The following is a 27,003-nucleotide window of genomic DNA, read 5'->3' on the forward strand; positions in this document are numbered from 1 at the left end:
AAATGGCTTTCCTGTGGACAGCTGCTGCCTACCTAGACCTGCTTGGCACTATCTGTGGTGAGTAATGCCAGTGTATCACCAAATCAGGTCTGTGCCACCCGTGGTTTTTGCTTCCTTCCTCTCCTTGGGTAGTGACTGATGGAGAGACAAGATAAGCAGCTGCAGTCAGGTCACAGTTGCAAGAGAAAGGTGCCTGAGGGAGCTTGTATTGGAGCAGAGCCAGTGGAATGGCCCTGCTTCCAGGGGTGCCAACATGAATAAAATGGGGGGGGGGAGGTGAGCCCCGCCCTACATAAGAGTGGATGGCACTCTTTGTGTTTTTCTTGTAGAATTCAGCAGGCAGGAGAATATGGACAAAGCCAGTGAGTTGTCTCTGCTTGCCATTAGCTCTGGCTCCACCTACGGTTGAGTCTTCCTGCTCTCCACCCTATCAGTCTGAATGGGCACCAGGCACCACTTTGCCTAACCTTTCCCTACCTGAGGTTGACTTGTTTCAGTAGTAAGTGGCTCAGCTGCCAATCTACAGCAGGTGGATCTACCCCTGGTGATAGTAAGCTAGTGCCAGCAATACTGGGGCAACCGTATCGCCACATCTATTATCTATATTCTGCAGGGACTGGCGCTTCCTCCTGCCAGGTAAGAGTGCTAACTCAAAGAGAGTCAGAGATACTAAGGAAGCACTATGCTGAAAGTGTCTTTCTCCAAAAGCATGTGTTAAGCGTTTTTTTTCAGATGAAGCACCCATCCATGTAGCTTAGCTTCTCACACAACACAGCACCTACAAAGATCCTAATTGCCTCCATGTGCAGATACGGAATACAACAGTCTGAACTCTGGTGGCATAGATTCACATGAAAATGTGATGAGGACACAATAAATCTTGGATTACAACATCTATTTTCTCAGGCATAACTTCTCACACTTTCAGTTTGTGGCTATGTACTGGAACTCTACTGAGGAGTGGTAAGCTCATGTGATTTCTGCTGGATTGAACCAAGGTTCCATTTTCAACAATGAGTTAGGTAGATGCCGCTGGGAAGCTGACTAATTTAATATATAATAATAGTAATAATAATAACTCTCCAGTCTTTCATTGCCAGTAAAAATACAGTGGTACCCCGCAAGACGAATGCCTCGCAAGACGGAAAACCCGCAAGACGAAAGGGTTTTCTGTTTTGGAGGCGCTTCGCAAGACGAATTTCCCTATGGGCTTGCTTCGCAAGACGAAAGCCCATAGGGAAATCTCCGGGGACCTGTTTTAAATTGCTGGCGGTCGGGAGCAAAGACTTTCGCCCACAGCCGGCCTTCAGAAGAGGTCCTGGACCTCTTCTGAAGGCCGGCGGGGGGCAAAAGTCTTTGCTCCCCACCCGCCTGCCTTCCTGGGACAGCGGAGACTTCTCCGCTGCCCCGGGCGATCTTAAAATGCTGGCGGGCGGGAGCGAAGCGTTCGCTGCCGACCCCCAGCATTTTAAAATCTCCCTGGGACAGCAGAGAAGTCCCTGCTGTCCCGGGCGATCTTAAAATGCTGGGGGTCGGCAGCGAACGCTTCGCTCCCGACCCCCAGCATTTTAAAATCTTTGGGCGAGTGTCTGCAAGCCTCGCGCGCCCGGCAGGAGGTCCTGCCGGGTGCGCGAGGCTTCGGGCGGCAGCCTGTCACCCGAAGCACGGGGAGCCCTTCGGAGAGCTCCCCTTGCTTTGGGCGAGTGTCTGCAAGCCTCGCGCGCCCGGCAGGAGGTCCCGCCGGGTGCGCGAGGCTTGGGGCGGCAGCCTATCGCCCGAAGCACGGGGAGCCCTTTGGAGGGCTCCCCTTGCTTTGGGCGAGTGTCTGCAAGCCTCGCGCGCCCGGCAGGAGGTCCCGCCGGGTGCGCGAGGCTTGGGGCGGCAGCCTATCGCCCGAAGCACGGGGAGCCCTTCGGAGGGCTCCCCTTGCTTTGGGCGAGTGTCTGCAAGCCTCGCGCGCCCGGCAGGAGGTCCCGCCGGGTGCGCGAGGCTTGGGGCGGCAGCCTATCGCCCGAAGCACGGGGAGCCCTTCGGAGAGCTCCCCTTGCTTTGGGCGAGTGTCTGCAAGCCTCGCGCGCCTGGCAGGAGGTCCCGCCAGGTGCGCGAGGCTTGGGGCGGCAGCCTATCGCCCGAAGCACGGGTAGCCCTTCGGAGGGCTCCCCTTGCTTTGGGCGAGTGTCTGCAAGCCTCGCGCGCCCGGCAGGAGGTCCTGCCGAGTGCGCGAGGCTTGGGGCGGCAGCCTGTCACCCGAAGCACGGGGAGCCCTTCGGAGAGCTCCCCTTGCTTTGGGCGAGTGTCTGCAAGCCTCGCGTGCCCGGCAGGAGGTCCCGCCGGGTGCGCGAGGCTTGGGGCGGCAGCCTATCGCCCGAAGCACGGGGAGCCCTTCGGAGGGCTCCCCTTGCTTTGGGCGAGTGTCTGCAAGCCTCGCGCGCCCGGCAGGAGGTCCCGCCGGGTGCGTGAGGCTTGGAGCGGCAGCCTATCGCCCGAAGCACGGGGAGCCCTTCGGAGGGCTCCCCTTGCTTTGGGCGAGTGTCTGCAAGCCTCGCGCGCCCGGCAGGAGGTCCCGCCGGGTGCGCGAGGCTTGGGGCGGCAGCCTATCGCCCGAAGCACGGGGAGCCCTTCGGAGAGCTCCCCTTGCTTTGGGCGAGTGTCTGCAAGCCTCGCGCGCCCGGCAGGAGGTCCCGCCGGGTGCGCGAGGCTTGGGGCGGCAGCCTGTCGCCCGAAGCACGGGGAGCCCTTCGGAGAGCTCCCCTTGCTTTGGGCGAGAAGTCTCTGCTGCCCCGGGCGATCTTAAAATGCTGGCGGGTGGGAGCGAAGGGTTCGCTCCCGCCCCCCAGCATTTTAAAATCTCCCCGGGACAGCAGAGACTTCGCTCCCGCCCACCAGCATTTTAAAATCGCCCCGGGACAGCAGGGGCTTTTAAAATGCTGGCGGTCGGCAGCAAAGCCCTCCTGTCCCCGGAGCTTGCGGGGCGGGAGGTGGGAAGAAGGGCTTTTTTTCCCACCGCCAGCCTTCAAAACAGCCTTCTGAAGGCTGGCAGTGGGAAGAAAAGCCCTTGTTCCCCCCCCCAGCCTTCAGAAGAGGTCGGGGGACAAACTGTCCCCGGACCTGGTCTGAAGGCGGTTTCCCTAGGAACGCATTAATTGATTTTCAATGCATTCCTATGGGAAACCGTGCGTCGCAAGACGAAAAACTCGCAAGAAGAAAAAACTTGCGGAACGAATTAATTTCGTCTTGCGAGGCACCACTGTACCTTTGAAATACACATCATGCAAACCACTTTGCTCCAGTCTCCATCCGGGGCGGGGGGGGGGCACATACAGTACTCCATCCTGTACTCAGCAAGTAATTGATATCCCAAGAGAAATATCAAGCAGATGCAGGTGGAAGAAAAGCAGAGGAAAGATTAGGAACGTTTGCTATCCTGAGAGGGCTCCCTTCATAAAGCATGCCTGAGTATCCACTAAAATGCACATAAAGGAACCAATATGAGGACATTGACAATGTATTCAATAAAGCAGTCACCACACCACATCCCCCAAATGAAATACACTGACCACTAAGTGAGGATCAACACTTTACTGAATAAACAGAATACTTTTACAAATTTAAAAACAGACGGAATACACAAAATAAATAATTCTATACACTAATTTCAACATTACAGGTTAATTGCCATGTATCAAATCACACTCTAAAAAAGTAGAGATTCCATAGTGTAAAAAATAAAAGAGGCACCTAAGGCAAAAATCACAGACATGAATACTTGAGACAAAAAGTAAAATCTCACTGTCCCATTGAGAACAGGGAGAGAGAGTTTAGGAACAATCTTTTTTGGCAACTTGAGTGTGATGAGCAGGGGGTGGGGGAGAACGTCTGAAAATTGAAAGCGAGTTCCTTAAGACCTGTAGTGGAGGACTTCCAAGAAGCACTGCAGGGTCAAAAGTGAACCATTCACAGGACAGGGGAGAAGATAAGGGCAGGTGGAGGCCAAGAGGTGGTGCGCCCCCAGTCCAAATGCCACCAGACTGCAGGCAGCTTGGAAAGTAGCTTGCTACTAGCCAGAGACAGTGTGTCTTACACAGTGCAGTCCTGTGCATGTCTACTCAGAAATAAGTCCCACTGAGTTCAATGGTGCTGACTCCCAGGTAAGTGGCTATAGAACTGCAGCCTTGTTTATTTAAAACAGTGGTTTTCAAAGTGTACTCCAAGAACCCAGAGGTTCTTTGAATACTTATTAGTGAGAAAAATCAGTAGCGGCAAACGAGCTTTCCCAATAGGCAGCTTTCCCATCACTACCAATCTTTCCCAGCAATGCATAGCCAGTAGTAGGTGTGTTGTGTTCTAAGGCATTCTACTTTAGTACAGGTCAAATGGCAACACCCAACAAGGCCTAACCAGCAGCCATTGCTCAGGGCATGCCCTACAAACCCCAGAATCCTCTGCAGTGTGCTGGGGTTCTCTGATGGGCAAGCAGGGAAGGGTTCCTTTGCAGACGAGCTGGGCTAGAATGTACACTGCAAGTGGAAAGCTTGAAGTCCACAACTTTATAAACAACCTTTCATTACATGCCACAGAGGCAGACGAGCAAAGATGAAGCAGAAGAGAAGACCGAGTGATGGAAAAGCAGAGACAAATGGATTTTTCAACACGGGGGCTGCCCAACCAGAAAGCAGGGCACCTGGTTGTTTCGGATAGCCACCCTCAGTCAATTAATGCACTTCACATTCTTTGCTATGTCTCTGTTAGTGGGGGGCAAATGCTACAGCTGAGATCCACAGAACAGTGTCAGGCTAGAAAGTGCCCAGTGGGAGAGTTTTTTATTTTATTGCTCCTCCCTTTGAACCGGAGGCCCTTGTGTCATAGCAGACTCCCAAGTTCAAAAACTGTCTGTAGCAGAGCATGGGGGAAAGGGGGAAACAGAAGTACGACAAACACAAACATGGAAGACTAGTTGATGTGCATTACTAATTGTGCAGTTCTTTGGATCTTGACTCAGGGCTGCAAATGAACCCTGGATTTCTGAGGGCACAGACTGATTGCTTTAGATAAGGCACTGGTTGGCAAATGCAGCATGAAAATTGCATAAGGCATGCAGAACAGGCAACTTTTCAAAAGGTATGGAAAAGCTGCATAGGCAGAATGATACAACCGAGCCACCCTCCTTTCTTCCTTCCTTCCTCTCTCCACACACACCTTTTTCTAGTGCTCCCCGCAGGCATTTGCTACTGACAGATTTTTCAGAGGACCATCTCAGCTGTCTCATTCATATTTGGATTAAACAACATGGTTGACAAACACGTTTCATTCAACTGCAATGAAGACAATCCCATACTTTTGGTGTTAGTGTCAGAGAAGTATGCAGCCTGAGCCAGGGCATCCCAGGCCACTGCTTGGCCACCAAACCAGAGACTCATGTAATGACAGGTTCAGCTGTCTGTCTGGTTAGCCGAGGGCCAAAATACACATTATGGCAGCTAAAAAGTGCCATGTTGCTTTCACTATCTCCCTCACATGCCATCACATCAGGGACTTCCCCACCAGACTTCTTTCCTTATAAGGTAGCAATTAGATGAGGACAAAGGACAGCTCATGCAGAAGTCTGTGCTTCAGTCACAGTATATTTCAGTAGCAGTGGCATCTGCACTCTAAGAAAGGGACCGTATAACTCTTCAACAGATGAATAAAGTAATCAGCACATCAGAAATAAAGACCAAGGGAGCTTCCAGATGGGGGTTTAAAACTGCTCCACAGCATCAGAGAAGGAAGAAAGGAGGACGTGGAATGGGGGGGGGGGAGAGAGACATTTATTCCTGCAGATTGTGCTAACTGTAGCAACTCTATTATTATTTCATAAAATTTATAAATCACTCAATTGTAGGGGGGGGGACCTCAAAGTGGCTGCATTACACATGTTGCTGTCTCCCCAACTTGGTATCAGCACAGGGTTGACATATCTTCCATCTGGCTTACCAGTTTCAGGCATACTCCATGGCCAGGACCAGTGGGGGTTTTTCTGGGGGGATGTAGGAGTATGCATACCCCTAAACATTTTGTGAATCTAACGGGAGAAGAAACTAAAAAAAATAAAAATTTTAGTTTCTTCTCTAGCACGGTGAATCGTCAGTTCTGTTGCTACCTCCGATGGCGGCCTCATTTCCTGTCATGGTGTTTCCTGAGTCTCAAACAGAATGAGAGTACCCCCAAACATTATTTTTTTCAGAAAAAAAGCACTGACTAGGACCCAAAATGACCATGCAATGAATTATCGTGCGAACTTTGGGAGGCTCTCCTTTATGACTGAAGACCTCTGTGCTGGCTCAACAAGCTACTCCCCAAGAATTTTGGGGGATAGTCTTCAATGCTGTACAAGGAGTGGAGGACACAGGAAAAGTTGAAGAGGGAGGGAACACCATCTGACATGCATGTGGAAATGGTTTTGTAAGCCTAAGGACCTCTTGAATCCCACTCATGTAGGAGCATACATGAGTCCAGAAAAAGAAAAGGAAAAAACTCCATTTGGAAGCATCCCAATGCACCTCAAAACAGAAGCACCGCAGCTTAGAAGGACCAAGCCAAAAGGTTCCCTTGGAAGACCCAGCTCTTCCAGATTGTTACAGCTGGCCATCAGAGTTTGCTTAGTAAGGCTACGAGGGCAAGGAAGCCTCTATCCACTGTGAGTGTGGGCTTGGTCCCATATGGAGTGGGGGACTTCAAAGAACTAGGCATTAATGATTGGGGCACTGCCTTTATAGCAACAGAAACTAACTTTCCCAAGATGAGACATAGCAGATGCTAGCCTGTCCCCTTTCTGATTAAACTACCCCAAGGCCCTTTGTCCCAGCAGAATACACCTCCTTATTCCTGCTGGCTGGTGTTAAGGCACAATTACACTTCAAGGTACTATCCAAAGGGGCAAGGGGAATTTTGGAAACAGTAGGAGGAAGTCATCATGAAGAATCTGCTGATACAGAAGGGGAACTCCTGTACACGGAGTACTTGGAAACCAGTAGGAGGAAGTAATCATGAAGAATCTCCAGGCTCAAAAACGTGAGACATTTCAAATGGCACAACCCAGTTAGAAGCTGCCTCTTGTCCATGATACCCCTATCCCCATTCCCAGTTGTCTCTGGGGTGAGTCCTCTCTTATCAACAAAAACGTAACATAATCTGAAGCTGGCATTCTCTGAAGTGGCAATCATTGACCTTATCCCATTCCACAGTGGATAGGTGGATTTTGCACCACTAGATCCGAGATGCTGTATGGGTTGGTTTGTTTTTTACACAGTATTGCTAAGTTCCAATATATTTACAATATTTACTGTTCCAACAGGGAGGGAAGGGGTGGTATAAGATAGAGACCAACGTCAACATCTAGAGACAATTCAGTACCCAAGTGTTGCCATCTTGTTGCTTTTTGTTTTTAAGCAAATGCACACAATGAATCCGGTTCACTGGCATGAACTCTGAGCAGAAGCAAAAGCATGGACTAGGAGTTCTGCAATCCAGGACGGAACAACAGTGAGGTCATGTTGTCATTTTCTTTTGACCTACAAACTTAATAATTCCTTAACACAGAAATTTCTCACTGCCAGGGCTGTTGAACATAGGCACCTCACATTTGGCAATTTCCCCATCGCGTAACAGAAATAACTGTGGGGGAAAGTGTGAGTGAGTCTAAAGGAATAACCCTCTATGAAATTGGTGTCCTATCCAGAATAGACAACTGGAAGTAAAGAGACAAGGCAGAGACCTTTACCACTACCACCCATGCTGGGGTGTCTCCTGAAGCAGTCACATACACACCACAAAAGTCAATGGAAAGACCAGTGTGCCACCAGTAGTGGGCAATACTCACTGGTGACACATAAATAGCAGGTGCATCTCCAACTGCAAAGTAACCTAAGTGAAACCACTGTATGAGATAAAGCCAAGCATCAATAGGAGCCTGGTTACTGACAGAGAGAGTATGTTGGACCACTAGATGTCACCCTGGGCTGAGAAACTGGTTCTGCATAATGTACCTCTAGAACTACTGCAGGAACACATGGACATGAATCAATCCCACTGTAGTGGATTAAAGCTTCTTAAGCACACAAGCTGTGTGTTACATTACTTTTCCTATGTAATGCTGATGTCTCAACAAGGTGAGGACAAGGCAGACTCACATCCTTACTAATGAGCGATTCAACATCACAGCTACTGTAGCACCATCACTCCCTCCCTCTCTGTCATGGGGAAATGCACACTTGGGAGCACCCAAGGGCTACCCCACTGCAATGGTATCACTCCCAGACACTTCGTACACCTTTACTCTTAACACCTCCACTGAGTCACTGTTCATTGGGACAGGAAGTGCCTTTGTAGACGTCAATAAAATTTAACTGCCCAAAATGATATGGCCACCTGCCTACCATGACTGACGCAATGTCCTTAAGCTGATGTCTGACAATGTATCCTGACACATTAACCAGCACAAGAGAGTTGCTCTCAGAAACAGGATGTGCCACCAGAGGCTGGAAGTAGCTGGTTTCTGTGAAACAGAGCAGCTGATGTGAGGGCACAATGCCAATCCTGAACAGGACAGAGAAATATTGATTTAAGGTTGGAAACTCCAATAGCTGCCCTTTTTTCTTGACCTTATCTACTGGGGTGAATGAAAGGGCAGAATAACAAGACTTGCTCCTATATCCCAAATAAATTTATCCCACCCCCAGGCCATCCTATTATTTCAGGACTCTGGTACCTCATTACATCATTTTGCTGCACTTTTAGATAAAAGTCTAACTGGAGACAGAAAATCCCTACAGAAACATGTTGTCTCTCTGCTCAGACTGGCTACTGACTCTGGCAATTTGCTGCTGTAATAAGCACCAAGCTTGCTGTCTAGATTTTTTTCATATTACTTAATTCAGGAGGCAGCTCTGGTGTGAGCACCTGATTTGCTCTCTGGCTCTTTATTTGCAGCACACTAAAACCAAGGGAAAGTGGGTTAATCCGGGGGGGGGGGAGCATGCAGCGTAGATTATCTTTGGGTCCCTTTAAGCTATGTGATTTTATGATTCTAAGCTGCATTGCCTGCACCCCAGTGTGCCAGCTGTAGAGGCAAGCACAGCAGTTGTTTGAACCCACTCAAGCCTTTAATGAGAGAAACAGACTTTTGATGTCACCCCTGTGATGAGAGACCCCCCCCCCCCGGTGTGTGTACAGGAGGTTAGAAGAGGGAAGAAAGCTGTCTGATGTCTCCTCAGTCACTTGCAATGTTGCAGTACTGAGTCACACATCTGAGCACTGATTGAGTCAGAATGATGACCGGGTTTCCTATAATTCATTCCAGCGTTAAGTGGAAAGATACAACAGAGAGCAAGATAAGGCTCCAAAATAGTGGGAGGAAAAGCCATTCCCAGCCAACAAAATTAGTTTAGTTAAGGCACAACCATTTCTCTGGCCTTCAACACACAGGACAGTGAGAGGAGCAGCACTAATTCTGATTTCCTCCAACAAGTATCAAAGGAGAATTTGGTCCCCATTTCACAGCTGTATGGATGGAAAGCAGCCATTTAAGTGTAAAACCAAGTGAAAACTGAAACTGTGAAAGTGCATAGCCCAAGATTCAGTGAGCTGTGCAAGGTGTTCCACACATGCACTGGGACTTATAGGCTCCCCTTCCCCCTCTCTTGGGTGCAGAAAACCCCCAACTGATGTCACAAAAACTTCTGGGGCAATGTCTGATGCAGTGCAAAAGGCTGCAGCCAGAAGAGGAACTCAGTAATCTCCTTCTGCACCTGTGGACCCATGGGGTTCCATGATCCTGATTTTAACCAACAGCCTAAGTCAGCAATAGCCAATGTGGTGCCTTTCAGTTATTGCTGGACTCCAACTCCCATAAGCCCCAGTCAGCATGGCCAGTCAACAGAGATGATGAGCTGTAGTACAACGTTTGGGTGGTACCATGTTAGCTACCCTGGCCTAAATCATCCCCTCCCAGACCCTGTAGCAACAGAGGCTGGCTAGATAAAACTTGGGAGTCAATAAATAGGAGTAGCAAAGATTCTTGGCTAGGAAAGGACTCTTCTGCGTGGCTCCAGTATTTCAGGCAACTAACTGTAGACTTTTTTTCCAGGGCTGGGCCAAGAAGCAGGATTTTCTAATCCCCTGACCCTACACAGGTGAGATGTGCTCCCAGGGGCAGCAGCATCCCTAAAGCTGCATCTCCCAAGGCAGGAAGATGGACATAGGAAGTTGGGCTTTGAGAGAAGAGGGCTGGAGCTTGGGGCCCCCTCACTTAGTGAACACAGTGCAGAACATGTCCCAATGACAAAGAACGAACAAGCCAGGCAGCCTCCTGCTGAATTGTCAGCCATTGTACTGCTGCTGGTAGCGCAAGTTCAGCTCTCGCAGTTCCCGCTCCCGTACCCGCCGAGACTTATTGGATTTAGTGGAGCGGCTGGAGCGGGTGGACTGGGCTGACTTGGTGCTTTGGCAACGAGATGATGCCCTCTTGAGGAGGTTCTGAGATATGGAGCGGTGCAGGTTCTTCATGGAAGAAGAGGCAGCCATGCTGACCACCCAGGGGTGCTTTAAGGCTTGAAGAGCTGTCATCCGGTCACTAGGATCCACTGTAAGCAGACGGTCAATGAAATCCTTAGCAAGATTGGACACGCTGGGCCACGGCTGAAAATTATAAAGAAACAGGGGGTGGGGAGAGAAGAAAGCATTAATTCTAATGTTGGTAACAAACAGACCATCCCACATTGGAGTAAGAGTGACAATGTGCAAGCAGTCTTGTTTTAAATAAGTGTGCATTCCTACCACACTTGCTCTGGCAAGTGGAAGGAACCACATCACTTGCCTTGCCCTTGTTATTCCTTCACCCAGAGCAGTGTAAGAAGCCACAGATGCTGATGTACATTGGCAGGTACATGGCTGGAGACTAATGGATTTCAGGGCAGCAGAACTACAGGGGCAGCAAACGTATGATTAATGAGCAACCATACTGCTACATCTCTTAATTAAGTTTTGTGTGAAAAGTCAAAAGGCATTTACTAATACTTGGGTTTCAGTATTTGCACTCTGACAGAACTTCAGAAAAGTTCTAAACATGCTAAATCAATAGTTTTAAAAATCAGTTTTGGTGTGTGTGAACACTTTCACATGTATTAAGAATCTTGCTGGATTATCTCCCATTTCTCCTGAAATGGGTTTTCACTGTTTTCATTATGCTTTTTTAATTGTTTGTTTTATTGTATATTTTAATTATGGATCTTGTATTTTGATTCTGATTTTATAGTTGCAAACCACTTAGAAGCCATTTTGGCATGTAAGCAGCATATACGGTAGATTAAATAACAACAAAAACAACAGTAATAATAATATTATTTGATTCTCCATGCAATAAATCCTAGATATTATACAACAATACAGAATATACAGTATTTCTATAGGTTCACAAATTGGAGGCTAATTTCCCCTTCGGTGCTGCTTACAGTTATTTATTTATTATTTAGCTTTCGTTCTCCTTTTGATACAGGAAGCAGGAAGTCTGGGGCACATGTGTGCTTTTAGGCAGATGTAAATAAACACACACACACACACACATATATACTTTAATGTGCTAGTGCACAGTGTATTGAAACCTCTAAAAATAAACGCCTACTAAAAAATTTAAGCCACTCTTGAATAAGGAACTAGGATCCCAAGTAGACAACTGGAAATAAATTACCACCTTCAGCCTCGACAGACGAGTCAGCATTACCAGTCCAGTTAAGTGGAGCTAAACAGAAACAAACTCCCAAACAAGAGGGAATTGGATTTCTTATGCTTTCCATTACTCCCACGCCATCAGAAATGGGGAGTACAGAGCACTAGTAATTAGAAATCTCTTCTGGTCAGCAAACACAAATCGGTTTATTGATCTGTTTATGCTGCTGCAGGTTTCACCTGCTGTACTGTATGTATCTTTGGCTTGATTTAATTAAGCTACCCTCCTGAAGAAAAAAGGAAAAAAAGAGTATATCCTGCTGAGGTTATAGCCAAGATGAGTTTACCAGCTTCTTTGTCAAGTTCCTGACAAAGTTGATCCATTTCACAGTACCACATCAGCAGGGTTGAACTTTGATGGAAGAACGACATCAATGGAAGCGGGGGGGGGGGGGTAGGGGAGAAATCATTTTTACAGTATAATCTTTCACTTCTCCCTTTCCGATTAATAGAAATTGAGCCTTAAAGTAACTTGCCCAAAGAGAGTCAAAGTATACATGATATTCACCACATCTTTGAAGCCCTATGATTGGGATTCTCTGCCACTTAAAAAAAAATAAATCAAAACAGTAAATAGCAGATTCTGAGGGGTGTGTGAGGGATTTTCAACACAAAACAGTGATGGATAAAATGCAAAGTCCCAACCAAAGTCCCAACCTGGATCAAGACTCTTGCTGTTCTGCAAACCTTATGAGGAATGATTGAGGGTGCTGTTGGGTATGTTTAGTCCGGAGTAGAGGAGACTGGAAGGAGATAAGACAGCCATTTTCAAATATCTTAAGGGCTGTCACAAAGAAGATAGTGCAAGCTTGTTTTCTGTTGCTCCAAAGGGTAGGCCCTCAATCGATTCAAATTACAAGCAAGGAGATTCCAACTAAACATTAGGAAGAACTTTCTGATGGTAAAAGTTGTTTGGCAGAGAGGCAGACTAGCTTGGAATGTGGTGGACTTCCTTTCATTGGAGGTTTTTAAGCAGAGGTTGGTTGGGCACTTTGCAGAGGGTTGGACTAGTTCACCCTTGGAAATCCCTCCAATTCTGTAATTACAGTATATGAAAGGAAAATCCCAAGCAGAGAATTCAAATAATATTTTTTTCCTTCCAAATTTCAAATGATCAACTAGGACATGTTATGCTTATAGAAGAAAGTCATATTTCAATATCATATATTCCAGAAACAAATAATGATACAGCATTAATGTAGCAAACAACGCAGGGCTACTGTGCGTTTCATCCACATTTTTTTTTTAATCAGGCAGCAAGTAAAGGCCGCTTGTTGATGCAGAGAGAATGCAAGAATGTATATCTGGAGCTCCTGAACATTAAGTGTCTTCCTCCATCAGCCTGGAAAACACTACAGCATGAAAAGGGTTTAGCTGATCAAGGTGCCCATTACTGTGTTTGGTTTGTAACTTGTGGCCGCTTATGTGAGTCAACTGATATCACTCTTTACTATATATGTGTATGATAAGACACAAAGAGTGCTAGAAGAGAGCAGTTTGGTAAAATTACAAACCATTCTCATACAGGATCAGTGGTTACTTTCCCAGCATGAACTTTCACTGAAATTATATTTGAAACCTGCTTCTACTTCTTAGAGGTCCAATATTGCTCTATTTGCAATCCTTGTTTTGCTGATCTCATTTAATATCCTAATTTTCTGAGATTGTTAATTTGGGATTTTCATCACAATTATAACAAATAAAGGCTTGACATATCTCACTTTGCATGTCATGAGTCTATCTCATATATTAGTTTCACATTTTAAGTTGAATTACTGAAATAAATGAACTTTTCCACGATATTCTAATTTTCCGAGTTTCACCTGTATTAATAAATCGGAGGAATCATTTCCATGTAGCACAGTATTTCAGTAAATATTAACAGAAGGGACGAAATGGACCCCTTTTCTATGCTGCTGGAGGGTGGTGTTGGGGAAATGCTTCCAGTCTGCAAATTCTACTAGCCACTTGGTATTTATTTATTTTGTGCAAGTTAAGATAATTCTGGGAGTTAAGTAACAAGGCCGTATGACATGCTTTCTTATGCTTACCTTAAGAGCTAATCACATGAGTCCTTCTTATAGGTAAACCAGTATTAAGGGAAGGACTATAGCTCAAATGGAAAGCATAAGCTTGGCATGCTGAAATTCTGAGATTCATCCCCTAACATCTCCAGGGAGAGCTGGGGAAAGACTCTTGCCTGAAACTACAAAGAGCTACTTGTTACTAGTCAGTCTAGCTCAAGGGTAGTCAACCTTTTTATACCTACTGCCCACTAATACATCTTTCTTGATAGTAAAATTTTCCTACCGCCCACCAGTGCTCAATGGAAGGAGCTTGTGCCATAGAACCCCCTACCGCTCACCTAGAATCCTGAAACGCCCACTAGTGGGCGGTAGGGACCAGACTGACGATACGATACGATATAATACATCTTTATTGTCATTGTCCCATAGAGAACGACGAAATTGAAAAATGTACATAAGACAACTCCTGGTCTAGCTGATACTGAGCTAGATGTACAGTTGTACCTTGTTTTGTGACCGGGATCTGTTCTGGAGCCCCGGCCGCTAGCTGAAAAGGACGCAGGGCAAAGTGCCATGTCTGCGCACGCAAGCGGAGCGGTTTGTGCTTCTGCGCATGTGCAAAGAGCAATTTAACCCAGAAGTAACTTGTTCTGGTACTTCCGGGTTTGCCGTGGACGTTCACTGGAATGGACGCTAGACGAGGCGGACGTTCATGGAGGTTTTACTGTATCCTATGTTCCTATGACAGCTCAAAGCTGCCCTCAAGTACATGTTTAGATGAGCACATGGATTCTGCGTCTCTGCATTTCATTGAACAAAGCCAGTCTGTGTCTTCCTCCTGTATTTCCTTTCTCCTATAATACATCTTTATTTGGGGCCATACTCTTTATAAGTCCAACAGCAAGCTCCCCTGAGCTAGACTGAACTACAAGTTCTCTAGTTGCTGATAACTATTGAAGTAAGAACATAAGAAGAGCCTGCTGGATCAGACCAACAGGCCATCTAATTGGGCTCTCCAATTTCAGTGGCACCCTGCCTCTCATGCTCTGCTCTACAGCATTGTTGTGGTGCCCCCTCCAGCATGGTACCCAGTGTGGCTGCACCAGTCTCGTTACCCTAAAACCGCCTCTGTTACAGTGGCCAATCAGATGCCAATGGGAAGCCTACATGAATGACCTCAGCACAATAATATTCTCCCCTCCTGCAGTTTCCAGCAACTGGAATTCAGAAGCACACTGTCCCCCAACAAAGCCATTGTGGTTAGTAGCCCCATTGATAGCCTTATCCTCTGCATATTTGTCTAATCCTCTTTTGGAGCTATCCAAGTTGGTGGCCACCACTGCCTTCGTTGGAGTGAATCCCATAGTTTAATTGTATGCTGTTGTGAAACATGTCTATTTCCTTTGGCTCAGTATTAAAGGCTTTATTGTGCAACACCAAGTCTGTAGTGCAGACAGAACCACAGACTAGTATAGAGTGAAAGCTTGTGAGGAAGGAAACTTTTGTAATGCCACACTCTCTCGGATTTCTTGAGGAGGCAGTTCGATTCATCACTAAGCCCTGCTGTGAACTAAATGCTAGGGTTACTTTACTGGAAAGTGGATTATAATCTTCCACAGTGAGACAAATGAGTTAATGTCTGTTGTAGCACAAGGGAGCTTTCTGGATAGCAAGAAGAAATACACTTCTAATCCTGCAATAAGCTTCCAAGGAGCTGGTCTTGCCACCAGAACTTTCTAATCTTGTTTTTAATCTTACATTAAGATAGATTAAATAAAATCTGAACCACTCATCTAGCTTAAAAACATGACCAAAGGTTCTTGGTCCATAAGGAGCTTTCAGCGCCAAGCAAGCAGTTACTCTCCGTGCTTAAAAATAAATAAATCATAGAGGCCATTTCAATACATAGCTACTGTGCACGTGATGGGCTGACCAGCAACTTAATATAAGATAAATTAAAATCTGAACTTTACTCACGAAAAGAAAATTATCTAGAATGTTCATCACAAATCAGAGCTAGGCATATTGCTGTCAGCCTTTTTGAAGAAGGTGACAAAATGGGCACTGCAAACTGTGCTGACATTTGCATTTTAGTGCAGTTTAGGGGTGTTAGTCCAAAACCCCAAGTCAAAAGAAATGGCCCACACTTCCTCATAAGCTCTTCTCATGGCAAGGGCAGACATCTGGAGTGGGTATGTTTATTTTGATCTGAGATGAGGAGATCCATTAAAGAGTTGGGGATCCAGGTGACTTCTGTCTGTGATGCACCTTAAAGGTTTCCAAGCAAAGAATTCAAAGAAGCAAAAATAAAAATAGAGATACTGGATTCCCAATAAATTGCAGCAAGCAATTACTTCCTTCACCCTCTTGGACCAGCAGAAGCAAGAAAGCAAGCATTACTGCCATAGGAAGGGTGAGCAGCCACAATGAGACAGGACTGAGGGGGGCTCTCTGCAACTGGCTGTAGTAGCTGTTGGAATCCTTAGTTGCTGCTACAGACACCCAGAGCCTTGTTTACAGGTTCCTGTGTGAACTAGGACAATATTTTCCCTGTAGCCAGCACTAATAGCAGGAGAAGCTTGAATACTTTATCCTTTATCTGGGCCTCTTAAGAGAAAAAAGTAGAAACTACCACTGCCCCTCTCTGACCCATCCCCATACTCAGAAGTATTGCTTGTTTTAATGTTCAGCTTAAAAATTCTTTCAGATGTAATCTGGGCTGGAAAGAATTATATCACAGTACTTTTGGCCTCACAGTGTTAGCCCCCAACAACAGTGACCTTAGGGCAGGCTTCCAAGGACATGCTTCTAATTCCTGAACAAGAAGGATAAAACTGGGATCAGGAGCTGATCGGCTAGATGAATCAGGACTGCCTGTGCAACAACAGGCATCTCCCAGCCTAAAAGAAGCACAACTCTATCATCTTGTGATGATGTGTGACCAGGCTTTCAACAGGGACAGCAACGTAGAGGTTTTTCCCTTCCACAATTGTAAGCCTTCCTCACCAAAACTGTGGGATCAGCTGTATACATAGCAAGATGAATAAGACATTGAGAAGAATTGCCAGTACTCCTTCCAATAGATTATTGTGCCATTGATATTGTGCCTACCAACATCTAACAGGAAAGTATGGGTACCTCGGAGTTCTTAAGTCAGACCAGGGTGTGTTGAGGCCCTGAACTGTACAGCCTCTAAACAGGAATGGGGAACCTGTTTTCTGTTGAAAGTTGCATTCGCTTGGGGATAATCCGTCCAGGCACACATGGTAGAGCTGGGCTTTTTAATTTCTGCCACCCCTTCTTCTTCTCTCCTATAGGATCACTCTTGCCAGAGATCTGATCACTTCCAGAGAGCTTTTGAAATTAGGCCCACCCCTGCTCTTAGATGACACAACTAATGACAGATCTTAAGCAATGGGCACTTGACAGTATCGGGAGGGAGGAAAAAAGGATAACCCTTTAATAATCCACAGCACTCTAAGGATATGCGGCCATCTGGTGCCATCATCTCCTATAACCTAGTTTTCTCAAATGAAAATAGCCAACGTGGTCTCCCTTGCACAAACACCTTGTTAAAAAGAGGTCATTGGATAACATGCAACAGACACACATCATCCTAAGAAACAGAGTCTTAAGGCACAGGCATATACTATGCACAACTAAAGGCAGCCACATTTAAAACCAAGCACTAGGCAAGCTTAAATGCATCAACCCACTCAAGCAAGAAATACTTTTTCCTACACACCAGAGAAAAGAAGTTAATGAATCCTGAGAAACAGATTGCCAGGCAGTTGGTGGTAGTCAGCAAAAGCCTGAGCAAGCCAAGCAGTCAGAAACCCTGTAAAACACTGCACAAATGAAAAAGTAAAGCCGCCGTAAACAATTGCTGCATCTTTGGTGGGTACCATCCTCAACAGGCACCACCCTTATTTTGTACTGTCTGGGTCACTTGCGTTTCTTAACAACACAGAAGTACAGAAACAGATGGCAGCCCTGTACTCTTGAAGGGCTGTAGATCAGTGGTAGAGCACTGGCTTTGAGTGCCATAGGATTCAATACCCGATGTCTCCAGATAAGGCTGGGAAACTGAAACCCTGGAGAGCCTCTGCCAGCCAGCATTGACAAAACTGAGCTAGAAGGACCCATGGTTATACCAACCCAAAAGCAGGTATAATTCTTGTCTAAGGTAGATCAAATTCAACACAAAGAAATACTGGATACTGCAATATGCATAGACTATGCAAATTTAGAAGATTTATAGAAGTTATTCAGCTAGTCATGGGGAAAGGCAAGAAGTTATGTAGGCCACAGAAACCCTGCTGACAGCAAATCCTCTTCCATTTGCTCCCCACAATTTCTTTTGATAGTATACAGGCATTGCCAACACACTTTCAAGCTTCTCTTTGCTACCTTGAGGGCTGGAAAAAGGCATTTAAAGAAAAAGGGAGAGGAGATTCTCAGGATTCTAAGTCATGCAATCAAAATTTGTGGAGACACAAACGTACACCTCCCAGCCTAAAATGCTATAATAGACTCTCTGCTTAAAGAGTACCAGAGTGGCCCATTTCTCAAATCAGGGCAAGGATAACTATATATAAATTTGCCAGAGACTGGACTGGCTCAGCCAAACTAAATGTTTGGTTTCTGAAGCAGTTATTAAGCAACACCAATATCATAAATAGTGAAAACAGGAATATAGCAAGGAATGGGATGGGGTGGGGAGTACAGAACCACAAGGGAAGAAGGGGAACAGAAACACTGGCCTTGGCTAGGTTGGCCCTAGCCCTAATGGGTTTATTCAGCTGACTGCCTACACATAGTCACTTGCTCTGCTATTAATAGTATTGCTCCCCTGGAGTAGCATCAGGTTGGTTCCACCACTGTGCCTGCACTGCATCAAAGCTCCCAATGCCTTGCCCCTCTCCCTCTCAGTAACTGGCAGTGAGTGACATGCAGTGTTGGGAAGCCAGGAGAGCAACATATCACTGCTAACAACTACTGCTCGATGGCACAGAGGGTTTCCCTGGTGCATGGTAAGGTCCCATCCTCCCACTGAAATTACATCTGGCTAATAAGACTCCTTTTTTGAAACCTAATTGTGACATTTGGACAATTTTAGAGGCCCTACAGTCGGGGAGGAAGAGTTGTGGCATGTGTGTGGTGCCCTCAAGCATTTTTCTGGTTTGCTAATGTGCCCACAGGCCCAAAGAGGTTGGCAAATCCAGGTCTACAGGAAGAGTCTGATGACTTGACACATCATGCAAAAATAGACCATGAAGGGCTCCAGATGTATCCACTGATGTTCCTTGATAAATGAACAATATAAAGGAAATTTTGTGCTGCCTTGTTTTAAGTGGGTACTGGCAAGCAGTTAAGCCATTATCAGATCTGGATGTCACTAGGAATGTCACTCCATATATCTCAGAAAGTTCAAGATGACAGACACGTAACTAGACAAATCTCTTGAATTGTACTCATCATGCAATCTCTACAAGATTTGAACCCCCTTTGGTCTAGGATAATACAGCTGTAAGTTAGTTTCCCAATCACTCTGGAAATCAATCTCCTGAAATATCTCAAAATAAAGGCTCCCCCAGGAGAGACGTTCCTCATGTGCAGCATGCCACAGTATGGGAACTCTGCAAGCTACAAGCCACTGGGCATGAATCTATATTGCTGGGCCGGCAAATCCAGTATCAGCAGGTGCTACAAACAGCTGACAGCGGGAAGCTTCCTCCCCATAACCAACTGTCTGAACAGCTTACCATTTAACCAATCAATGCTTGATTGGTTGCTTGAGCTGATTCTCAGGTTTTAGCAGAACCACACAATTCTTCCAGAAAAGAATTTAGGTCCAAACAAATAACTAATTGGGAAGCATGTTTGGGGACTCCAGACTGGCACTCTCCCAGAACTGCAGGAGGGAAAGGAGGAGAGGGACAGACAAAGCTACTAATTCTCAGAAAGACTGGACCACACAAGGGGTGGTGGGAATAAAGTAAACATAAACCAGAGCTTGGACAGAATGATAAGAGACATATTTGAGCAAGCAGGGCGGGAAGGTCTGCTTGGTTTTTGGAAGAGTTCAATAAACCTTCTTGTCTTTACAGTAACAGTTGCTCTTAGTTTGTGTTAAATGTAGTAAAATGTAGGTTCTCAACTTACAGTGCATATAGTTATGGCAGCTACAATAAATTATTATGAATGCTGGAGATTAAATAAGGTTTCAACTATAAAAGAGTTGAAAAATAAACTGATTGGGTTTGTTATGTCTATATCAATACAAAGACTAATAGATTTGTTGAAAATGGCTTTGCTTTTAGTAGCTTTCAGAAGAGTTGGATTTCTCCAGCTGGGATAGCTTGTCAGAACAAAAAAGTCTTCAGTTGTTTCTGGGAAGGGCAGATAATGGGCACCTGCCATATCTTCACAAGGAATGCTATTCCACAGAAAAGGAGCAGCCTTCATCTAGCCCACCACATTCTACTCATGTAAAAACACACCAATTCCTGGACCGTCCACGGGCCGGATTTAGAAGGCAATTGGGCTGCATCCGGCCCCTGGGCCTTAGGTTGCCCACCCCTACTCTAAAACTCCTAATGAATGCTCCCAGTGGTTTAATGTAGATGTTCAATAGCACCGGAGACATTATTATGTCCTGTGGCTCAAAATCCAAGGGGCTAAGGAGCACTCATCCAATGCTACCTTCTGGAACCAGCCGTGGAGATAAGATTGAAAGCATGGCGGAACAGTGCCCCTGAAGCCCATCTCCCAGGTGGATGCCATGATTGATGATATCAAAAGCTGAGCAGAGAAGAAGAGTTTGGACTTGATATCTCGCCTTTCACTCCCCTTAAGGAGTCTCAAAGTGGCTAACAATCTCCTTTCCCTTCCTCGCCCCACAACAAACACTCTGTGGGGTGAGTGAGGCTGAGAGACTTCAGAGAGGTGTGACTAGCCCAAGGTCACCCAGCAGCTGCATGTGGAGGAGCGGGGAAGCAAACCTGGTTCACCAGATTATGAGTCCACCGCTCTTAACCACTACACCATGTTGGCTCCCAGAAATAGAAGGCACAGTTGCAACATTTTTCTGAGAATGTATAAATCTTTAGAAATTTTAATATTAATGTAACAACAGTTTTATACATGATTTTCTGAGGAGCAGAATATTTGTAATAATTTACAGATGTTGAGTCTTTTGGATACTTCCATCAGTTTATATTCATGACAAATGTATCAAGATAATCTATTGTATATTTACTTATTTATGATAAGATTTTGTGTATTTTATAAGATAAAAATATTGTATTAGAAAAGGAAGAAATTTTCCTTCTGGTGTAAATGGCAAGAAAAAGCCTCTAGGTCACCAAAGAATTGCATTGTATGTGTGGACTTAGTATGGCAGAAAGAAAAGGCTCTTCTGCTGGCTCCATATGCAGCTGAATAGATTCACCATATTGCCTGGTGGGTTCAGTGGGTTCCCATTGTGACCAAAAGAAACATGCATTATTAGTTAAACTAGTTTGGTTTCTTTCTTTTTTTAGTTTTCCAGGAATGTTTACTTGGGTTATTCACAAGGTTTTGCAATGCCCTGTGACCGGGGTGGGGGGTGGGGAATGGAATTATTTGCATTATAGCCCAACTTTGCTGTCCTCTACTTATACAACTTGCCAGTCAGTTGTGACGTAAGGCCAACATATTTTGCTCTCTCTTTAAGCATGGCAAATCAGGCTTGTGTCAAAAGGGACCCAAGCCCAAAATATTTTAACGGCCTGTTGAAACTATGTATTTATGATGTCAAGACGGTGAACAAATAAGTCTAAAAGGGATGCAACAACTGAGATAGCCTCTTTACTCTTCAGGGGATTCATGCTGCAGAAGAAGTCTTCACTCTATTCTGATGGGAGACTATCCCTCTCATTTTATTAAATGGACTGAGCACCTTCAGAAGGCAAATAAACTACAATGCGTACTGTGCATTCTGCCACATTTAAATCAGAGCTAGAAGCTTTGTGAGTGTGTGCATTTGTATGCTTGATTTGATATTCTCCACGTTCTCTAAATAATCACATTTATTTTAACAAATGCAATACTAGTTTTGTCCCAGTATTATTCAAGGAACTCACTTCCATCTCAAACAAGTGTTTGATGTGTGATTTTCAAACTATTTCACTTTACAGTGGTACCTCGGACTACAGATTCTTCAGGTTACAGACTCCGCTAACCCAGAAATAGTACCTTGGGTTAAGAACTTTGTTTCAGGATGAGAACAGAAATCGCACTAGCGGCGCAGCGGCAGCAGGAGGCCCCATTAGCTAAAGTGGTGCTTCAGGTTAAGAACAGTTTCAGGTTAGGAACGGAACTCCAGAACGAATTAAGTGCTTAACCCGAGGTACCAATGTTTTTTGAGAAAAATACTCTCCTGGAGACTGAAAGAAGTTTATAATTAATGCACCATAATGGAAAGTGGACATTTTATAGAAAACAATACAGATGCTTAGTAATTCATAGAAACTGACAATGAGAAGTGTCAAATTCAGCTTGCAATACAGGTCCAAATATAGGTCCATTCTCCCCTTCCCCAAAGAAACATCTTTACTACAGGATATCTGGTTACTTCGAGCAGATTTGCACTCACCCTAGGTAACCAAGCAGGATGTTGGCATTGCTACACGAGTTCCTAATTCTGCAAAAGTTTCTACCACTGTTCCAGTTACCGTATTTTTCGCCCTATAGGATGCACTTTTTCCCCTCCAAAAATGAAGGGGAAATGTGTGTGCGTCCTATGGAGCGAATGCAGGCTTTCGCTGAAGCCTGGAGAGCGAGAGGGGTCGGTGCGCACTGACCCCTCTTGCTATCCAGGCTTCAGGAGAGCCCCAGCGCCAGCCCCACAAGGTCGGGGGACAGAGGGAGGCGGAACGCCGCCATCCCGCTGTCTCCCGAAGTGGTTTGGAGGCTGACGGCGGGGAGACCCTGCCGCCAGCCCCGCAAGCTCCGGGGACAGTGGGGAGGCGCAGCGCGTCTTCCCGCTGTCCCCGGACCTGATCTGAAGGCGGGCGGCGGGGAGAAGAGCGCTTCTCCCCGCTGCCGGTCCCACAAGCACCTGGGGGGGAAATAAAAAAATTTCCCTTTATTTCCCCCCCCCCCAAAAAAACTTGATGCGTCCTATGGGCCAGTGCGTCCTATGGGGCGAAAAATACGGTAGTTAGCCACACAGCTCAGCACAAAACCACGTCAACTACATCAGCACTGCAGATAGACAATATGATGCCCTTCAGATGTTGCTGGATCCCCAACTCCCATCAGCCCCAGCCAGCATGGCCAATGGTCAGGGATAACGGCAGTTGTAACCCAACAGCAACTGAAGGGCACCACGTTGGCTACCTCTGCCTGAGATGAACAGTTGCATTAAGGTCAGGTGTAGGAGATAAGAAAAAGAGGCAGAGCAAAAAAGGCTTCTGAGCCTCATCATAGAGTGTGCATTTGTCAGGCTGACCTCAACGTTCCACCTCAGGCATGGAGACAGCCTATTTCAGGCTCTTTTCAATGTTCCTCCGTCTTGAAAGAAAAAAAATGAAAGAAAGAAAGAAAGGGGGGAGAGAGAGAGAGAGACCAGAACACTCTGTCTCTTAAGTAGAGGCCCCTCAGGTCACATGCAGCCTTCACCCACACTCGCTCAATGCTCTCTTCATCTGGGACGCAAGAGCACATTCCTCTGTAAATGGATTTCTCTTCTCTTCCAGGAGACAGAACTCTCAGGTGCACTTAAAAACAGTTCCTCTTCTCAGTAAAAGCTGAATTTTCTAGCCTCTATTTATTCCAGTCAGAATTTTCATTGATTTGTTTGTTCATTCTTGTACATACACACAATTTTAGGCCTCTGTGGGAAATATGTGCAACATTTAATGCATCTCACACATGGTGGGGGTGGTTCTAATAAGACCACTAGGAAGACAATCTTAAAAATCCAAAAGTTGCTTCCACGGCACCATCCAAAGAGACAGCCAAATCTTCACATCCAGCCAAAAAAGCACAAAGTGGACCAAGGAAAGTGAAACACCTCTTTCAAAGGGCCCTCTAATTTGTGCTGTCTTTGAATGTACCGTATTTTTTGCACCATAACACACACTTTTTTCCTCCTAGAAAGTAAGGGGAAATGTTTGTGCGTGTTATGGAGGAAATGCCTACGGGTGGCATGCCTACGGGTTTTCCTCCGAGCACCCTTTCTACAGGTAAGGAGGGAGTTGGAATGAATAATCCTTTGAAACAGGCATTCAGACCTTTCGAATTTCAAAAAGAAAATCAAATACTGTATATCAGTCAATGGAAAGAAAGAAACAACCTTACAGTCTCAGTTGGGTTGGTTTCCTGCTGGGAACATTCTTCTGTAACTATTGCAGGAAAGTCAAATCCTCAGAAGCCTCAGAAGAACTGTGCAGTCATTTATAGGGATGTATGGAGAAAAAGCATTAACCAAAAGACCTCCTGCTCCCTCGCTGTTACGATCAGCCACCTCTTGAATGCCCCTACTATCAAAGTGTGGTGGAAGTCTACCAAAGTCAGGACCGTTTTTGTAACAGTGCCAAATGTGATGGAGGGGGTCAAAGAAAAATCACTTTCAATTTTCTGGGCTCTTACTGGCATTGATAGTTCAATCCTACTCAAAAGAAATCGCAGTGGAGTTCAGTGGAGCTTATTGCCAGGTAAGTCAATACAGGATTGCAGCACTTTATTATTATGGCTATATTTTCTTGTTATATGCTATGAATATGTTGTAGTAAGCCATCCAGGGAGTTACGGATTGACAAGTGGGTACAAAGGTTAAAGTGGCAAACTGCCTGCCTAAAGTTGATGTTTAAAGTATAAATATTTTTAGCACCAAAATATCTGACTGCACGATATTTTATCTGTAAGCTGCCTTGAATCCCTGTCAGGGGAAAACAGGGTATGTATGTATGTATGTATGTATGTATGAATGAATGAATGAATGAATGAATAAATAAATAAATAAATAAATAAATAAATAATAGTGGTAATAATAATAATACCATAACATCATAAACACACATCCCTGCTAGTAAAGGCAAGCCAAATTTCCATTGAGATCAATGCACATGCACTGAATTCCTGCTTGCTTTTAGATGAGACTTGGGAATGTTTAGTTTTCTTTTAGGGCTGTGCACAAGAACACATGAAGCTGCCATACACTGATATACCAGTGGTCCATCCAGATCAATATTGCATGTGTGGACCAGATCTCCAGGGCTTCAGAAAGGGGTTTCTCCCAGTCCTACATGGAGATACTGGAAACTGAAACTGAGGCCTTCTGCATGCAAAGCAGATGCTCTCCCACTGGCATCAGCAAAAACTGTCCCTTTATTTGCCCTGCTCTTCCTGCATCCCCACATGGCACACAGCCCTTACATGTTTGGGATACCAATTCCCATGAGTAAACATGTTTTTGCATTGAGGAGTGGAGGAAAAATCACACATATTTACGATATCCCAATTTTATTTGGACTGTGTCCCGTGAAGCTGACTTGGTGAAGTCATAGCAAAAAGCTAAGCTTGAGTGTTAAATGGGAAGAAGGCAGATGCTATGGTGTTAGGAGGAGCTTAAATACAAAGGCAGGCTTTGAATATTTATGTTATGTTCCTTTCCGTTTCCCTTTTATAATTCTGTATGCCTCCATTTCACACTAACCCAAGCTAATGTCAACCAGAAACTGTTATGCACCACATCGTGTTCCAGGCTAAATATGCAACACGACCCTTCAAAGTGCATTGTGCGTCAAGGTGTTTAAGCCTCATCCCATCTGAAGGTGGTATTCATCAGAGAATAAAAGCTGGTGTGAGTCACAAAGCAAAAGGAAGGGGGGGTGTGACGTTGGTGGACCATTTACTCAAGCGAGTCAACAAATATCCATGACAATAGATTTCAGCCACTCTTTCAAGACAGATAATGCAGCCTACACTTTTAAAATTATGATCAGGAAAGTTTACAAAGTATGTTTTCAGGATTCTTACTTTGCTTCCAGTAACTCTAGACATGTCCTCTAAAACATTCCCCACAGATTCCACTGGGCTTCTTTAGTAAGTAAAAGTAGATCTTGAAGTAAAAGCCAAGGCAAAGAGGATTTGTTAAATTTTTATCCTGCCTTCCTCCATGTTGCTCAGCATGGCATGTATGGTTCTCCACTTCCCCTGTGAGGTAGGTTAGGCTGACAGACCGACTGGCCCACATTTACTCAGTGAACTGCACTGTCATAGTCCAACACTTTTAATCACTGCACCACACTGGTTTTCTCCCCGACCCTTTATCTCCCCTCTTGTGGAATGCTCTCTGCAGGGAGCCTTGCCTGGCACCTTTGTTACTATCTTTAGGTGTCAGGCAAAAACATCCCTCTACTCCTAAACAATCTAGGGTCTTTTAAACCATCGATGGCAGGCATTGTTTTATTTTCTTTTTATGGTATGTGTTTTTGTGTTTTTATAATGTAAACTGCCCTGTGATATTCAGATGAAGGGCAGTATAAAAATTTAATAATAATCTTCGTAATGCTCTTCAGATGTCAGCTAGGTTCAAAAGAAATACCATATTTTTTGCTCTATAAGACGCACCAGACCACAAGACGCACCTAGTTTTTGGAGGAGGAAAACAAGAAAAAAAAATATTCTGAATCTCAGAAGCCAGAACAGCAAGAGGGATCGCTGCGCAGTGAAAGCAGCAATCCCTCTTGCTGTTCTGGCTTCTGTGATAGCTGCGCAGCCTGCATTCGCTCCATAAGACGCACACACATTTCCCCTTACTTTTTAGGAGGGAAAAAGTGAGTCTTATAGAGCAAAAAATGCGGTAGTAACTGACTGGCTCAAGGGCACTCAGTGAGCTTCATGGCTCAGTGAGAATTTCAACTCCATTCTCCCCACTCCTAGCCTTACACTCTAACCACTACAATGTTCTGGATCTAAGACAACAAGCACAGAGACAGAGCAGCCAGGAAACACAAACAATATACGGAAGAATTTGAGAATGCAGCAGTTCAAGCGAAAGGCACCAAAGAACGTGGGGGCAAGTAGAAATGAAGATACAAAAATGATGCAATTTATTTCAACGAACTTCCAAGTTGTTCTATGCAAAAATTATTTGCCGGAGTACCAGTCAACTCTTATGATGGGTTCTAGGAGGGGCTGCTGAAAGGCTGAGCCACTGAGGCCA

General features: G+C 45.3%; 1 protein-coding gene across 2 annotated transcripts in view; it reads right to left on the reverse strand.

The window, feature by feature from the left end:
* Positions 1-3,564: 3,564 nt before the first annotated feature.
* Positions 3,565-27,003, reverse strand: part of PSKH1 (protein serine kinase H1) — a 33,940-nt gene continuing 10,501 nt past the window's right edge. For both annotated transcript variants that reach the window (XM_081203753.1, XM_081203754.1), the window contains exon 3: positions 3,565-10,674. In XM_081203753.1, coding sequence (XP_081059879.1) covers positions 10,357-10,674 — 318 coding nt within the window. In that variant the 3' untranslated portion in view covers positions 3,565-10,356. The remainder of the gene's footprint in view (positions 10,675-27,003) is intronic.

This window comes from Podarcis bocagei, assembly GCF_964188305.1.
Source record: "Podarcis bocagei genome assembly, chromosome: 7".
Lineage (NCBI taxonomy): Eukaryota > Metazoa > Chordata > Lepidosauria > Squamata > Lacertidae > Podarcis > Podarcis bocagei.